At 49.1% G+C, this 17098-nt stretch overlaps 1 protein-coding gene across 1 annotated transcript; it reads right to left on the reverse strand.

Moving 5' to 3' along the window:
- Positions 1 to 11243: 11243 nt before the first annotated feature.
- Positions 11244 to 16508, reverse strand: LOC130143564 (endogenous retrovirus group K member 7 Gag polyprotein-like). Its single transcript, XM_056326245.1, has 2 exons — positions 13966 to 16508; positions 11244 to 11310 (listed from the first exon to the last, which is right to left on the reverse strand). The coding sequence occupies exon 1, from the start codon at positions 16506 to 16508 to the stop codon at positions 14478 to 14480; it is 2031 nt and encodes a 676-aa protein (XP_056182220.1). The 3' UTR covers positions 11244 to 11310; positions 13966 to 14477.
- Between the last annotated feature and the right edge of the window lie 590 nt (positions 16509 to 17098).

The raw sequence follows: 17098 nt of genomic DNA on the forward strand, positions 1-17098 counted from the left end.
GGGCTCTGGAGGTCTGTGGTGGGCTAGGACGGCTTGTGGTTGGCTGGGACGGGCTGTGGTGGGCCGTGGTGGGCTGTGGTGGGCTTTTGTGGGCCGTGGTGGGCTTGGACGGGCTGTGGTGGGCTGGGACGGGCTGCGGTGGGTTGTGGAGAGCTGGGACGGGCTGTGGTGGGCCGGGACGGGCCGTGGTGGGCTGTGGTGCGCCGTGTTTATCTGGGACGAGCTGTGGTGGGCCATGGCGGGCCGTGGTGGGCTGGGACGGGCCGTGGTTTGCCGTGGTGGGCTGAAACAGGCTGTGGTGACCTGTGTTGGGCTGTGGTGACCGGTGGTGGGCTGTGGTGACCTGTGGTGGGCTGTGGTGGGCTGGGACGTGTTGCGGTGGGCTGGGACGGGTTGCGGTGGGCTGGGATAAGCTGTGTTGGGCTGCGACGGGCTGTGGTAGGCTGGGATGAGCTGTGGAGGGTTGGGACGGGCTGTGGAGGGTTGTGGAGGGCTGTGCTGGGCTTGGACAGGCTGTAGTGGGCTGAGATGGGCCGTAGTGGTCCGTGGTAAGCTGGGACGGGCCGTGCTGGGCTGGGACGGGCCGTGGTGGGCTGTGACGGGCCGTGGTGGGCTGGGGTGGGCCGTGGTGGGCTGGGACGGGCCGTGGTGGGCTGGGACAGGCCGTGGTGGGCTGTGGTGGACTGGGAAGGGCCGTGGTGGGCCGTGGTGTGCTCTGGTGGGCCATGGTGGACCGTGGTTGGCCGTGGTGGGCCGGGACAGGCCGTGGTTAGCCGTGGTGGGCTGAAACAGGCAGGGACGGGCTCTGGTGGGCTGGGACGGGATGTGGTGGGCTGGGACGGGATGTGGTGGGCTGGGACGGGCCGTGGTGGGCTGGGACGGGCTGTGGTGGGCTGTGGTGGGCTGGGACGGGCTGTGGTCGTCTGGGACGGGTTGTGGTGAGCTGAGACGGGCCGTGGTGGGCTGAGACGGGCCGTGGTGGGCTGGGACGGGCTGGTACTTGCTGTGGTGGGCTGTTACGGGCTGTGGTGTGCTGTGAGAGGCTGTGGTGGTCTGGGACGAGCTGGGAGAGGCTGTGGTGGGCTGGGACGGGCTGTGGTGGGCTGGGACAAGCTGTGGTGGGCTGGGACGGGCTGTGGTGGGCCGTAGTGGGCTGTGGTGGGCTGGGACGGGCTGTGGTGGTCTGTGACAAGCTCTTGTGGGCTGTGGTGGGCTGGGACGAGCTCTGGTGGGCTCTGGTGGGCTCTGGTGGGCTGGGACGGGCTGTCGTGGGCTGGGACGGGCCGTGGTGGGCTGGGACGGGCCGTGGTGGGCTGGGACGGGTTGGGATAGGCTGCGGTGGGCAGTGGTGTGCTGTGGTGGGCCGTGGTGGGCTGGGATAGGCTGTGGTGGGCTGAGACGGGCTCTGGATGTCTGTGGTGGGCTAGGACGGCTTGTGGTGGGCTGGGACGGGCTGTGGTGGGCCGTGGTGGGCTGTGGTGGGCTTTTGTGGGCCGTGGTGGGCTTGGACGGGCTGTGGTGGGCTGGGACGGGCTGCGGTGGGTTGTGGAGAGCTGGGACGGGCTGTGACGGGCTGTGGTGGGCCGGGACGGGCCGTGGTGGGCTGTGGTGGGCTGAAACAGGCAGGGACGGGCTCTGGTGGGCTGGGACGGGATGTGGTGGGCTGGGACGGGATGTGGTGGGCTGGGACGGGCCGTGGTGGGCTGGGACGGGCTGTGGTGGGCTGTGGTGGGCTGGGACGGGCTGTGGTCGTCTGGGACGGGTTATGGTGAGCTGAGACGGGCCGTGGTGGGCTGAGACGGGCCGTGGTGGGCTGGGACGGGCTGGTACTTGCTGTGGTGGGCTGTTACGGGCTGTGGTGTGCTGTGAGAGGCTGTGGTGGTCTGGGACGAGCTGGGACGGGCTGTGGTGGGCTGGGACGGGCTGTGGTGGGCTGGGACACGCTGTGGTGGGCTGGGACGGGCTGTGGTGGGCCGTAGTGGGCTGTGGTGGGCTGGGAAGGGCTGTGTTGGTCTGTTACAAGCTCTTGTGGGCTGTGGTGGGCTGGGACGAGCTGTGGTGGGCTCTGGTGGGCTGGGACGGACTGTCGTGGGCTGGGACGGGCTGTCGTGGGCTGGGACGGGCTGGGACGGGCCGTGGTGGGCTGGGACGGGCTGTGGTGGGCTGGGACGGGTTGGGATAGGCTGCGGTGGGCTGGGACGGGCTGTGGTGGGTTGTGGTGAGCTGAGACGGGCTGTGGTGAAATTGGACGGGCTGTGGTGGGCCGTGGTGTGCTGGGACATGCTGTGGTGAACTGGGAAGGGCTCTGGTGGTCTGGAATGGGCTGTGGTGGGCTGTGACGGGCCGTGGCGGGCTGCGGTGGGCTGGGACAGGCTGTGGTGGGCTGGGACAGGCTCTGGTGCGCTTTGGTGGGCTGTGGTGTGCTATGGTGCGCTGTGGTGGGTTGTGGTGAGCTAGAACGGGTTGTGGTGGGCTGGGACGGGCTATAGTGGGCTGGGACGGGATTGTGGTGGGCTGGGACGGGCTCTGATGGTCTGCGGCGGCCATGGTGGGCTGGGATGACCTCTTGTGGGCTGGGACGGGCTGGGAAGGGCTGTGGTGGGTTGTGGTGAGCTGGGACGACCTCTGGTGGGCTGGGACGGGCTGTGACGGGCTGTGGTGGGCTGGGACGGGCTGTGGTGGGCGGGGACGGGCTTTGGTGGGTTAGTGGTGGGCTGGGACGACCTCTTGTGGTCTGGGACGGGCTGTGGTGGGCTGTGGTGAGCTGGGACGGGCTCTGGTGGGTTGGCACGGGGCGTGGTGGGCTGTGGTGGGCTGGGACGGGCTGTGGTGGGCTGGGACGGGCTCTGGTGGTCTGGGACATACTGTGGTGGGCTGGGACGGGCTGGGACGGGCTGTGGTGCTCTGTGGTGGGCTGGGACGTGCCGTGGTGGACCGTGGTGGGCTTGGATGGGCCGTGGTGGGCTTGGATGGGCCGTGGTGGGCTGTGGTCTGCCGTGGTGGGCTGTGGTCGGCCGTGGTGGGCTGTGGTGGGCTGTGGTCGGTTGTGGTGGGCTGGGACGGGCTGTGGTGGGCTGAGATGGGATGTGGTGGTCTGGGACAGGCTGTAATGGGCTGGGATGGGCTGTGGTGGGCCTTGGTGGGCTGTGTTGGGCCCGGATGGGCCGTGGTGGGCTGTGGTGGGCCGTGGTGGGCTGGGACGGGCTGTGGTGGGCTGGGACGGGCCGTGGTTGGCTGGGACGGGCTGTGGTGGGCTGTGGTGTGATGGGACGGGCTGTGGTGGGCTGGGATCGGCTGGGATAGGCTGTGGTTGGTTATGGTGGGCTGGGAAGAGCTGTGGTGGTCTGGGACAAGCTGTGGTGGGCTGTGGTGGGCTGGGACGGGCTGTGGTGGGCTGGGACGGGCTGTAGTGGGCTGAGGCGGGCTGTGGTGGGCTTCATGGGCTGTGGTGGGCTGTGGTGGTCTGTGGTGGCCTGGGACGTGCTGTGGTGGGCTGGGACGGGCTGTGGTGGGCTGTGGTGGGTTGGGACACACTGTGGTGGGTAGGGACGGGCTGTGGTGGGCTGTGGTGTGTTGTGACGGGTTTGCACGGGCTGGGACGGGCCGTGGTGGGCTGTGGTGGGCTGCGGTGGGCTGGGATGGGCTGTGGTGGGCTGGGACGGTCTGTGGTGGGCTGGGACGGTCTGGTGTGGGCTGTGGTAAGATGGGACGGGCTGTGGTGGGCTGGGACGGTCTGTGGTGGGCTGTGGTAAGCTGGGACGGGCTGTGGTGGGCTGGGACGGTCTGTGGTGTGCTGCGGGCATTTCGGGCGAGCGGGAGTCAGATTCAAATACTCACAGAGTTCAAGATCTGATCCGTTTATTGTACAAACCAGGTAGACTTTTATAAGGCATTCTCTAAGCGTGCAATAATGTGATTGGCTATTTTACAAGCGTATAATAATATGATTGGTTAACAATTGTTTACTGGGAAGATTTCTGTTTCTGCTTTCTCTGGCACGTAGGCTCCTTTCTGCGGTTTCCCAGCTCCTCTTATCACGTCCGGTTGGCCTTGCTTTTGAGCAAACATCTGCAATTTGCTCCTTTTTCTTCATCCCACTGTTCTGGCCGTAACCTCGTCTTATTTCTTCAGTATTTTTCCACTTGCTTCAGAGTTCAGTATAATCATTCAATACAGCAAGAGCCCCAACACCTCCCCCTTTCTTTTTAAATACAGCATTAATATTACGTTCCACACAGCTCTGAAAACATTGTAAAAGGCAAGGCACTAAAAGTAACAAAAGAATAACAAACAACAATAATTGTAAGGCCTCGTTTATACCTGAAAAAGTAGGGGCATGTGTCCCAGTAAGAAGGGAAAAACCGCCGGAACCAAAACGTAAGATTCTATACCGACAGGGTGGACACAGCCAAGAGTGTAAAGCCTTTCGCCTATATACTTCAACTTTTTACAATATTCACGATACAGGGTAACTCTTGAATTACAAGAAGTAGCACATATAGGACAAGAGTTCTCTGTTTTTATCGGTCCTTGTCCGAAAAGATCCTGCAACGCATGCACGATACGATTATAGTGTAACAAAGACAATTCACCAGAGGGTAATTGACATTGTATCTCTCGAGGCAACTGCTATAAGATGGGCAGAATAATGTATGTTAACTTATTTACAAACCGCTTTTCTTCATCTGGTCGTGGTGGTCGGAATAACTGTTCTCAATGCCGGGTCCACTGTACCCACTGATCCCTCCTGTCCATTTAGGAATCAATCTTGTTGTAATTACCCTGCTCTTTCTTTTCAGTGGGTCGATTTTCAATCCACGGGCGAACCCATTTTGCCGGAATCCACTTAGTCACTGCCCCTGTGGAGATACATGCATAACCCCGACCCCACGTTAATAAATTATGAGGCCCTGACCAACAATTTGAGACAGGGTCAAATACCTGGACAGCTATGTCACGAGTCGAAAAATCGTTGGGATTATTAGAAAAGTGATAGAAAATCGGCTGTTCAGTACATTCCGTTCTGGGGTTCAACCAGTTCAGTACATAGCATGCTTTTGCCACTATTACATGAGGACTCTTCTCCCCCTCTTTTCGAAAAACAGACAGATAATGTTTTAATGATTGATGGGCACGTTCAATAATTGCTTGACCACCAGCATTATATGGAATTCCGGTAACGTGCTTCACCTGCCAGTGCAGCAAAAAGGTCTTTACTCGGGCACTAAGATATGCAGGGGCATTATCTGTTTTCACCATATCTGGGTGGCCCAACACAGCCATGGCTGACGTCCAATGCTGAATACAGGCAACAGCATTGGTAGACTTATGAGCAGTCGCCCAAATAGCTTTCGAGCAGGTATCAATTGTGACATGGACGTATTTAAGTACTCCAAATGGAGTGAATTCTGTGACATCAGTTTGCCAGATTTGTCGAGGTTGTAACCCCCTAGGATTTGTACCTTCCTGTTGAAGAGGTGTTAGCCTGGCACAATCAGGACAGGCCGCTATGACAGTCCTAGCGTCCTGACGAGACAGGCCAAACTGTTTTTGGAGAGACCGAGCGGATTGGTGAAAAAAGGCATGTGACTCTGTTGCTTGTTTTAAAGGGGAATTTTGTAATACTGGGGATGCCACCTGAGTGTCTATATAAGCATTGCCTTCCGATAAAACACCAGGTAAATCTAGATGACTTCTAATATGTGTAACCCACCAAGGAACTTGTCTAAAATTTATTTCATTCCACATCTGAATAACCAGGGCCATAAGTCTGTTATTTATAAAAGACCCTAAAAGGGAACGCGAAAGACGTGAAACTATTCCAACAACATATTTAGAATCGCTTACAATATTAAGAGGGACATTGCGAAATTCCTGAAACACCATTAATACCGCTTTTAATTCCAAAATTTGAACTGAACCTTCCATTTGTTCTATATGAGAAATCCAATTGTTCCTGTCATCCTTATAGGCATAACCACATTTTTGAGTTTTGCTGCTAGCGTCGGTAAAAACCGTAAGTGCATTTTTTATAGGATTTTGTTGCTGTAAAGATTTTTCCTCCAATACTAAGGAAGTTTTGAATAAGGGGTGATTGGGATAATGATTATCTAATTGAATACCTAGGGTCGCCACAGCAAAACACTCAGAAATCTGAATCCACCAGTTAGCCAAGGACAAATTTTTCACAGGTAAAATAATTTTTTCAGGGTCGCATCCTGCAAGAGTACGCAAACGCTCTCGTGCCTTCAGCAATAACTGTCCTACTGCATCCGCTCTAGTAGTAACTGTGGCTTTTAAGGTGTTACTGTGGAAAACCCATTCTAACAAAATCATAGATCGATCGACAGGCAATTGTGCTATTATAGCCACAATTTCTGTGTCTTGGTTATACACGAGTAGGGTAAATGGACAATTCAATAATCGCCTGTCCACTCCGGCATTTTGAATTTTCTGTGTAATTTTTTCTAGGGCTTTTTCAGCTTCAGGTGAAAGAGATCTGGGATCAGCGGGTGATGAGCTACCCTTCAATAACGCGAATAAAGGAGCCAAATCCGTATTGGCAATACCACAAAAAGTTCTTAACCATTGAATGTCTCTGACTAGCTTCTGGACATCGTTAACGTTTTTTATATTTGGGACACTAATAATTTTTTGTGGCTGAATTCTTGTTTCTGAGATGCGCAAGCCAAGATAATTCCAGGGCGCTAATTTTTGTACCTTTTCTTTTGCTATAACCAATCCAAAAGTATGTAGACACTGTATAAGTTCCTGTTGTTTTTCATGGGCTAGTGTGTAAGGGCTGGCTATTAAAAGATCATCCATATAATGATAGGTAATGAGGTTAGGATTATTTTCTCTCCAGGATTGTAAAGCTAAATCCACAAACCACTGACATATTGTTGGGGAGTTTTTCATACCCTGAGGTAGTACAACCCACTCATACCTTTTTGCTGGAGCGGCACGGTTTATAGCTGGTACTGTGAATGCAAATTTTTCACAATCATCTTCATGCAGGGGAATAGTGAAAAAACAATCTTTTAAATCAATAATTAATAGGTCCCAATTTTGTGGTAACATAGCGGGAGAAGGCAGTCCAGGCTGAAGGGCACCCATGTCAACCATTTTTTCATTTATTGCTCTTAAATCATGTAATAATCTCCATTTCCCTGATTTCTTTTGAATTGTAAAAATGGGTGTATTCCATGGGCTAACAGAAGGTCTGATATGACCTAAATCCAATTGTTCTTGGACTAATTCTTGAATGTGTTGCAGCTTCTCTTGAGGTAAGGGCCATTGATCAACCCATACAGGAGTTTCTGATTTCCATTTTAATTTTAAAGTTGGGCGAGAGCTGCTATCAATGGCCCCAATCAAAAATCTGTAGAGATTCTCATTCCCCATTGGGAGAGTACATCCCTACCTAACAAGGACAATGATGTATGTAGGACATATGGTTTTACCCATGCTTGATGTCCTTCTTGATCCGTGAAAAGAATGAAGATTTTACTGACCTGTGTCAGACGACTTCCCCCAATGCCTGAAATGGTTGAACCCGCACTATCTAATTCCCACATGGTAGGCCAAACTGAGAAAGGAAGAACAGTAACATCAGCGCCAGTATCAATCATCATTGAAACATTAGGAAGAATTACACCTTGTGGACCAGATATCTTAACATTACATTTTGGCCGTTCGGCACCAACAAGTTGACAAAAGGCAATATTAGGCATACCCGTTGAGCCAAATGCACCTCGACCCCTGTCCTTTTCTCCTTTTTTAGGGACAGTAGCTTGGAATGGAACGAGCTGTGCAATAGTGCTTCCTGCTGGAATATGAACAGGTGGAGAAAAAACTTTTACCATAATTCCAATAGGTCCGGTATAATCGGCATCAATGCAACCAGGAAGAACAAAAATCCCCTTTTTTGACGCAGAAGAGCGTCCTATAAGGAGTGCAGATAAACCATAACCCAAAGGGCCACTAACTGTAGAAGGAAGTACATGTACTTTGTCATCGGTAATATTTATGGGTTCTGCCACGGCCAGATCGACTCCTGCACTTCCTCTGGTGGCTGAACACAGCTCGCCGAGGCAGCCATGGACTTTGTTGGGTTCTGGGGATATTTCTTGGCCGCGTCCCTCAGAACGCGGCTGTTCCCGTTTCCCGGAACAGAAAGGGGTGTACCATCTTTTTTAAATTTTGAGCGACAATCGGCCGCTTTATGACCAAATTTTTGAGAACGCAAACAATTTCCATTCAACAAAGACTTTTCTCCTAGATTCTTTTTGCAGTCACGTTTAAAGTGACCTTCCTGTCCACATTGATAACATTTTGGCCTAGATCCCCGATCCCCTCGGCCGTGCACTTTGTTGTTGTTTAGAGCTACTGCTAGAGCATTGGCATGTATTTTTGCCTTGGCCTCTTCCTCAACCAAAGGAGCCCTTGCGCATGCCTCTATCATCTGAGTGATGGATGCCCCAGGGGGGTAAGGATGCTATAAGTTGTTTACAAGTGGCATTTGCATTTTGTACAGCGATTTCTTTAGTCAAAATAATTTTGAGATCTGGAGTGACGTTAGGAGCATTATCAATGGCCTCTCTTAACTTGTCAACAAAACTAAAAAAGGATTCATTAGGTTTTTGCAAAATTTTTGTATATGGTAAGGTTGGCGTATGCAATTGAGGTAGCGCCAAGAAAGCTGCTAACCCAGCTTGTTTCGATTGTTGTAATACTCTGGTATGTAACGCTGCTTGTGCAGCTCCATCACGATAAGGACCCGTACCCATTAAGGCATCTAACGGCGCTACTCGTAAAGGATCCCCTTGTGGCAAATGAATATTATCTATAAGTTTCAACTCTAGATTTTCCTGCCACTTTGCTAACCAAAGCATGAATGTTGTTGGAGACAGGATAAGCTCCATAACTGCTCTTAAGTCGGCTGGCACCAACTCAGTATACTTAATTAAGGCTGTTACCTGATTTCTCACTAGCTTATTATTATGACCATATTGCATTATAGCTTTTTGAATACCCTGCACCAATTTCCAATCCAGGGGTTCCCATGTCGGTTGACCCTGACGCAACACTACAGGGGCAGCTAATGGGGTAAACGAAAAATCCCCTTCTATGCTACAATTCTCTACCAGGCCCCTGTATCGCCTTCGAGGATCAAAATTAGGGTCTATAGGTACCGCGCACGCATCCCGTTCAATTTTATCCCCCAGAGCCTCTAACCCCTCAATTATAGCCTTATGGGCACTTTTATACGCTTTTTTAACATCTTTCTTTTTAGAGTCCTTGTCGAGCCTCTCCATATGATGTAATAGGTCGGACATCTTCTTTTCCTGCTCTCGCAGCTGTTTCCGTAATGCCGAATAAGGCGTCGGTGCTCCCTCCTCATCACTACTGTAAAGACTGCCACTTTCGGGAGGTAAAGGAGGCAGATTGTTAAACGGTTCAGGCTCAGTCTCCATTTCCTCCTTAAGAGGAGCTGTGGGCTGTGTTGTTCCCATCCCAGCAGACTTACAGCCAGTTACCGGTACTAATGTCTGTCTGCCGCTTGCCGTTTGTTCCTTTTCAGGACACCAGGGTGGCAGTTCATCATCTAATCCCCACGCTATTCGTTCAGCAGTAGTCAGTACTGGATAAGCTTTGGATGTATAATCGGGGGGATTTTCACACGGAGGCTGTCCCTCTGGCTCTTCCTCCGACTGAGCAGCAGGATCGCCGGGAGACCGCACTGCAGCTTTAACAGCTGCAGCGACTTGCGCCTCACCGTGTAACTGCGCGACCATGCCCCGTACCGCTCGATACGTGCGAGCCAAAGTCTTTACCCCCTTAGTCCCAACTTGCACAGATTCCCATAAGTCCTCTCCTACTTTCTTCCATGTTTCATTATTATATACATCTTGCGTAGAAGCAAGGTAACCACGGCGGCGACTCCAACATAGCAGATCAACTACTGCCTGCCGTGAGACTGGCGTTTCAGTTTTTTCTGCCAGTTTCATCAAATTGTCTACGATTGCTTTTTCCACCACTGATGCAGTGATTCCCATCCTGCTTAAATTCCCTGACTCACCGGTCAGCCGTGCACGTTCCGCCTTTCTTCGGGCGCCCAGCTCTCTCTCCGCTGGCAGCAGGATCCTCGCCGGCTCCGCAGCTTGTAACACGATCCTTAATGAATCTTCCTGACTTTTAACCGATCCTGTCGACCCTCATCGGATCGTCGGGGTCACCAGATGCTGCGGGCATTTCGGGCGAGCGGGAGTCAGATTCAAATACTCACAGAGTTCAAGATCTGATCCGTTTATTGTACAAACCAGGTAGACTTTTATAAGGCATTCTCTAAGCGTGCAATAATGTGATTGGCTATTTTACAAGCGTATAATAATATGATTGGTTAACAATTGTTTACTGGGAAGATTTCTGTTTCTGCTTTCTCTGGCACGTAGGCTCCTTTCTGCGGTTTCCCAGCTCCTCTTATCACGTCCGGTTGGCCTTGCTTTTGAGCAAACATCTGCAATTTGCTCCTTTTTCTTCATCCCACTGTTCTGGCCGTAACCTCGTCTTATTTCTTCAGTATTTTTCCACTTGCTTCAGAGTTCAGTATAATCATTCAATACAGCAAGAGCCCCAACACCTCCCCCTTTCTTTTTAAATACAGCATTAATATTACGTTCCACACAGCTCTGAAAACATTGTAAAAGGCAAGGCACTAAAAGTAACAAAAGAATAACAAACAACAATAATTGTAAGGCCTCGTTTATACCTGAAAAAGTAGGGGCATGTGTCCCAGTAAGAAGGGAAAAACCGCCGGAACCAAAACGTAAGATTCTATACCGACAGGGTGGACACAGCCAAGAGTGTAAAGCCTTTCGCCTATATACTTCAACTTTTTACAATATTCACGATACAGGGTAACTCTTGAATTACAAGAAGTAGCACATATAGGACAAGAGTTCTCTGTTTTTATCGGTCCTTGTCCGAAAAGATCCTGCAACGCATGCACGATACGATTATAGTGTAACAAAGACAATTCACCAGAGGGTAATTGACATTGTATCTCTCGAGGCAACTGCTATAAGATGGGCAGAATAATGTATGTTAACTTATTTACAAACCGCTTTTCTTCATCTGGTCGTGGTGGTCGGAATAACTGTTCTCAATGCCGGGTCCACTGTACCCACTGATCCCTCCTGTCCATTTAGGAATCAATCTTGTTGTAATTACCCTGCTCTTTCTTTTCAGTGGGTCGATTTTCAATCCACGGGCGAACCCATTTTGCCGGAATCCACTTAGTCACTGCCCCTGTGGAGATACATGCATAACCCCGACCCCACGTTAATAAATTATGAGGCCCTGACCAACAATTTGAGACAGGGTCAAATACCTGGACAGCTATGTCACGAGTCGAAAAATCGTTGGGATTATTAGAAAAGTGATAGAAAATCGGCTGTTCAGTACATTCCGTTCTGGGGTTCAACCAGTTCAGTACATAGCATGCTTTTGCCACTATTACATGAGGACTCTTCTCCCCCTCTTTTCGAAAAACAGACAGATAATGTTTTAATGATTGATGGGCACGTTCAATAATTGCTTGACCACCAGCATTATATGGAATTCCGGTAACGTGCTTCACCTGCCAGTGCAGCAAAAAGGTCTTTACTCGGGCACTAAGATATGCAGGGGCATTATCTGTTTTCACCATATCTGGGTGGCCCAACACAGCCATGGCTGACGTCCAATGCTGAATACAGGCAACAGCATTGGTAGACTTATGAGCAGTCGCCCAAATAGCTTTCGAGCAGGTATCAATTGTGACATGGACGTATTTAAGTACTCCAAATGGAGTGAATTCTGTGACATCAGTTTGCCAGATTTGTCGAGGTTGTAACCCCCTAGGATTTGTACCTTCCTGTTGAAGAGGTGTTAGCCTGGCACAATCAGGACAGGCCGCTATGACAGTCCTAGCGTCCTGACGAGACAGGCCAAACTGTTTTTGGAGAGACCGAGCGGATTGGTGAAAAAAGGCATGTGACTCTGTTGCTTGTTTTAAAGGGGAATTTTGTAATACTGGGGATGCCACCTGAGTGTCTATATAAGCATTGCCTTCCGATAAAACACCAGGTAAATCTAGATGACTTCTAATATGTGTAACCCACCAAGGAACTTGTCTAAAATTTATTTCATTCCACATCTGAATAACCAGGGCCATAAGTCTGTTATTTATAAAAGACCCTAAAAGGGAACGCGAAAGACGTGAAACTATTCCAACAACATATTTAGAATCGCTTACAATATTAAGAGGGACATTGCGAAATTCCTGAAACACCATTAATACCGCTTTTAATTCCAAAATTTGAACTGAACCTTCCATTTGTTCTATATGAGAAATCCAATTGTTCCTGTCATCCTTATAGGCATAACCACATTTTTGAGTTTTGCTGCTAGCGTCGGTAAAAACCGTAAGTGCATTTTTTATAGGATTTTGTTGCTGTAAAGATTTTTCCTCCAATACTAAGGAAGTTTTGAATAAGGGGTGATTGGGATAATGATTATCTAATTGAATACCTAGGGTCGCCACAGCAAAACACTCAGAAATCTGAATCCACCAGTTAGCCAAGGACAAATTTTTCACAGGTAAAATAATTTTTTCAGGGTCGCATCCTGCAAGAGTACGCAAACGCTCTCGTGCCTTCAGCAATAACTGTCCTACTGCATCCGCTCTAGTAGTAACTGTGGCTTTTAAGGTGTTACTGTGGAAAACCCATTCTAACAAAATCATAGATCGATCGACAGGCAATTGTGCTATTATAGCCACAATTTCTGTGTCTTGGTTATACACGAGTAGGGTAAATGGACAATTCAATAATCGCCTGTCCACTCCGGCATTTTGAATTTTCTGTGTAATTTTTTCTAGGGCTTTTTCAGCTTCAGGTGAAAGAGATCTGGGATCAGCGGGTGATGAGCTACCCTTCAATAACGCGAATAAAGGAGCCAAATCCGTATTGGCAATACCACAAAAAGTTCTTAACCATTGAATGTCTCTGACTAGCTTCTGGACATCGTTAACGTTTTTTATATTTGGGACACTAATAATTTTTTGTGGCTGAATTCTTGTTTCTGAGATGCGCAAGCCAAGATAATTCCAGGGCGCTAATTTTTGTACCTTTTCTTTTGCTATAACCAATCCAAAAGTATGTAGACACTGTATAAGTTCCTGTTGTTTTTCATGGGCTAGTGTGTAAGGGCTGGCTATTAAAAGATCATCCATATAATGATAGGTAATGAGGTTAGGATTATTTTCTCTCCAGGATTGTAAAGCTAAATCCACAAACCACTGACATATTGTTGGGGAGTTTTTCATACCCTGAGGTAGTACAACCCACTCATACCTTTTTGCTGGAGCGGCACGGTTTATAGCTGGTACTGTGAATGCAAATTTTTCACAATCATCTTCATGCAGGGGAATAGTGAAAAAACAATCTTTTAAATCAATAATTAATAGGTCCCAATTTTGTGGTAACATAGCGGGAGAAGGCAGTCCAGGCTGAAGGGCACCCATGTCAACCATTTTTTCATTTATTGCTCTTAAATCATGTAATAATCTCCATTTCCCTGATTTCTTTTGAATTGTAAAAATGGGTGTATTCCATGGGCTAACAGAAGGTCTGATATGACCTAAATCCAATTGTTCTTGGACTAATTCTTGAATGTGTTGCAGCTTCTCTTGAGGTAAGGGCCATTGATCAACCCATACAGGAGTTTCTGATTTCCATTTTAATTTTAAAGTTGGGCGAGAGCTGCTATCAATGGCCCCAATCAAAAATCTGTAGAGATTCTCATTCCCCATTGGGAGAGTACATCCCTACCTAACAAGGACAATGATGTATGTAGGACATATGGTTTTACCCATGCTTGATGTCCTTCTTGATCCGTGAAAAGAATGAAGATTTTACTGACCTGTGTCAGACGACTTCCCCCAATGCCTGAAATGGTTGAACCCGCACTATCTAATTCCCACATGGTAGGCCAAACTGAGAAAGGAAGAACAGTAACATCAGCGCCAGTATCAATCATCATTGAAACATTAGGAAGAATTACACCTTGTGGACCAGATATCTTAACATTACATTTTGGCCGTTCGGCACCAACAAGTTGACAAAAGGCAATATTAGGCATACCCGTTGAGCCAAATGCACCTCGACCCCTGTCCTTTTCTCCTTTTTTAGGGACAGTAGCTTGGAATGGAACGAGCTGTGCAATAGTGCTTCCTGCTGGAATATGAACAGGTGGAGAAAAAACTTTTACCATAATTCCAATAGGTCCGGTATAATCGGCATCAATGCAACCAGGAAGAACAAAAATCCCCTTTTTTGACGCAGAAGAGCGTCCTATAAGGAGTGCAGATAAACCATAACCCAAAGGGCCACTAACTGTAGAAGGAAGTACATGTACTTTGTCATCGGTAATATTTATGGGTTCTGCCACGGCCAGATCGACTCCTGCACTTCCTCTGGTGGCTGAACACAGCTCGCCGAGGCAGCCATGGACTTTGTTGGGTTCTGGGGATATTTCTTGGCCGCGTCCCTCAGAACGCGGCTGTTCCCGTTTCCCGGAACAGAAAGGGGTGTACCATCTTTTTTAAATTTTGAGCGACAATCGGCCGCTTTATGACCAAATTTTTGAGAACGCAAACAATTTCCATTCAACAAAGACTTTTCTCCTAGATTCTTTTTGCAGTCACGTTTAAAGTGACCTTCCTGTCCACATTGATAACATTTTGGCCTAGATCCCCGATCCCCTCGGCCGTGCACTTTGTTGTTGTTTAGAGCTACTGCTAGAGCATTGGCATGTATTTTTGCCTTGGCCTCTTCCTCAACCAAAGGAGCCCTTGCGCATGCCTCTATCATCTGAGTGATGGATGCCCCAGGGGGTAAGGATGCTATAAGTTGTTTACAAGTGGCATTTGCATTTTGTACAGCGATTTCTTTAGTCAAAATAATTTTGAGATCTGGAGTGACGTTAGGAGCATTATCAATGGCCTCTCTTAACTTGTCAACAAAACTAAAAAAGGATTCATTAGGTTTTTGCAAAATTTTTGTATATGGTAAGGTTGGCGTATGCAATTGAGGTAGCGCCAAGAAAGCTGCTAACCCAGCTTGTTTCGATTGTTGTAATACTCTGGTATGTAACGCTGCTTGTGCAGCTCCATCACGATAAGGACCCGTACCCATTAAGGCATCTAACGGCGCTACTCGTAAAGGATCCCCTTGTGGCAAATGAATATTATCTATAAGTTTCAACTCTAGATTTTCCTGCCACTTTGCTAACCAAAGCATGAATGTTGTTGGAGACAGGATAAGCTCCATAACTGCTCTTAAGTCGGCTGGCACCAACTCAGTATACTTAATTAAGGCTGTTACCTGATTTCTCACTAGCTTATTATTATGACCATATTGCATTATAGCTTTTTGAATACCCTGCACCAATTTCCAATCCAGGGGTTCCCATGTCGGTTGACCCTGACGCAACACTACAGGGGCAGCTAATGGGGTAAACGAAAAATCCCCTTCTATGCTACAATTCTCTACCAGGCCCCTGTATCGCCTTCGAGGATCAAAATTAGGGTCTATAGGTACCGCGCACGCATCCCGTTCAATTTTATCCCCCAGAGCCTCTAACCCCTCAATTATAGCCTTATGGGCACTTTTATACGCTTTTTTAACATCTTTCTTTTTAGAGTCCTTGTCGAGCCTCTCCATATGATGTAATAGGTCGGACATCTTCTTTTCCTGCTCTCGCAGCTGTTTCCGTAATGCCGAATAAGGCGTCGGTGCTCCCTCCTCATCACTACTGTAAAGACTGCCACTTTCGGGAGGTAAAGGAGGCAGATTGTTAAACGGTTCAGGCTCAGTCTCCATTTCCTCCTTAAGAGGAGCTGTGGGCTGTGTTGTTCCCATCCCAGCAGACTTACAGCCAGTTACCGGTACTAATGTCTGTCTGCCGCTTGCCGTTTGTTCCTTTTCAGGACACCAGGGTGGCAGTTCATCATCTAATCCCCACGCTATTCGTTCAGCAGTAGTCAGTACTGGATAAGCTTTGGATGTATAATCGGGGGGATTTTCACACGGAGGCTGTCCCTCTGGCTCTTCCTCCGACTGAGCAGCAGGATCGCCGGGAGACCGCACTGCAGCTTTAACAGCTGCAGCGACTTGCGCCTCACCGTGTAACTGCGCGACCATGCCCCGTACCGCTCGATACGTGCGAGCCAAAGTCTTTACCCCCTTAGTCCCAACTTGCACAGATTCCCATAAGTCCTCTCCTACTTTCTTCCATGTTTCATTATTATATACATCTTGCGTAGAAGCAAGGTAACCACGGCGGCGACTCCAACATAGCAGATCAACTACTGCCTGCCGTGAGACTGGCGTTTCAGTTTTTTCTGCCAGTTTCATCAAATTGTCTACGATTGCTTTTTCCACCACTGATGCAGTGATTCCCATCCTGCTTAAATTCCCTGACTCACCGGTCAGCCGTGCACGTTCCGCCTTTCTTCGGGCGCCCAGCTCTCTCTCCGCTGGCAGCAGGATCCTCGCCGGCTCCGCAGCTTGTAACACGATCCTTAATGAATCTTCCTGACTTTTAACCGATCCTGTCGACCCTCATCGGATCGTCGGGGTCACCAGATGCTGCGGGCATTTCGGGCGAGCGGGAGTCAGATTCAAATACTCACAGAGTTCAAGATCTGATCCGTTTATTGTACAAACCAGGTAGACTTTTATAAGGCATTCTCTAAGCGTGCAATAATGTGATTGGCTATTTTACAAGCGTATAATAATATGATTGGTTAACAATTGTTTACTGGGAAGATTTCTGTTTCTGCTTTCTCTGGCACGTAGGCTCCTTTCTGCGGTTTCCCAGCTCCTCTTATCACGTCCGGTTGGCCTTGCTTTTGAGCAAACATCTGCAATTTGCTCCTTTTTCTTCATCCCACTGTTCTGGCCGTAACCTCGTCTTATTTCTTCAGTATTTTTCCACTTGCTTCAGAGTTCAGTATAATCATTCAATACAGCAAGAGCCCCAACAGTGGTGG

Source organism: Falco biarmicus, unplaced genomic scaffold (assembly GCF_023638135.1).
Source record: "Falco biarmicus isolate bFalBia1 unplaced genomic scaffold, bFalBia1.pri scaffold_90, whole genome shotgun sequence".
NCBI classification, from domain to species: Eukaryota; Metazoa; Chordata; class Aves; order Falconiformes; family Falconidae; genus Falco; species Falco biarmicus.

Bases quoted from the DNA above. Each gene is read 5' to 3' on its own strand.
- LOC130143564 (XM_056326245.1), bottom strand. From the start codon at position 16,508: ATGGGAATCACTGCATCAGTGGTGGAAAAAGCAATCGTAGACAATTTG.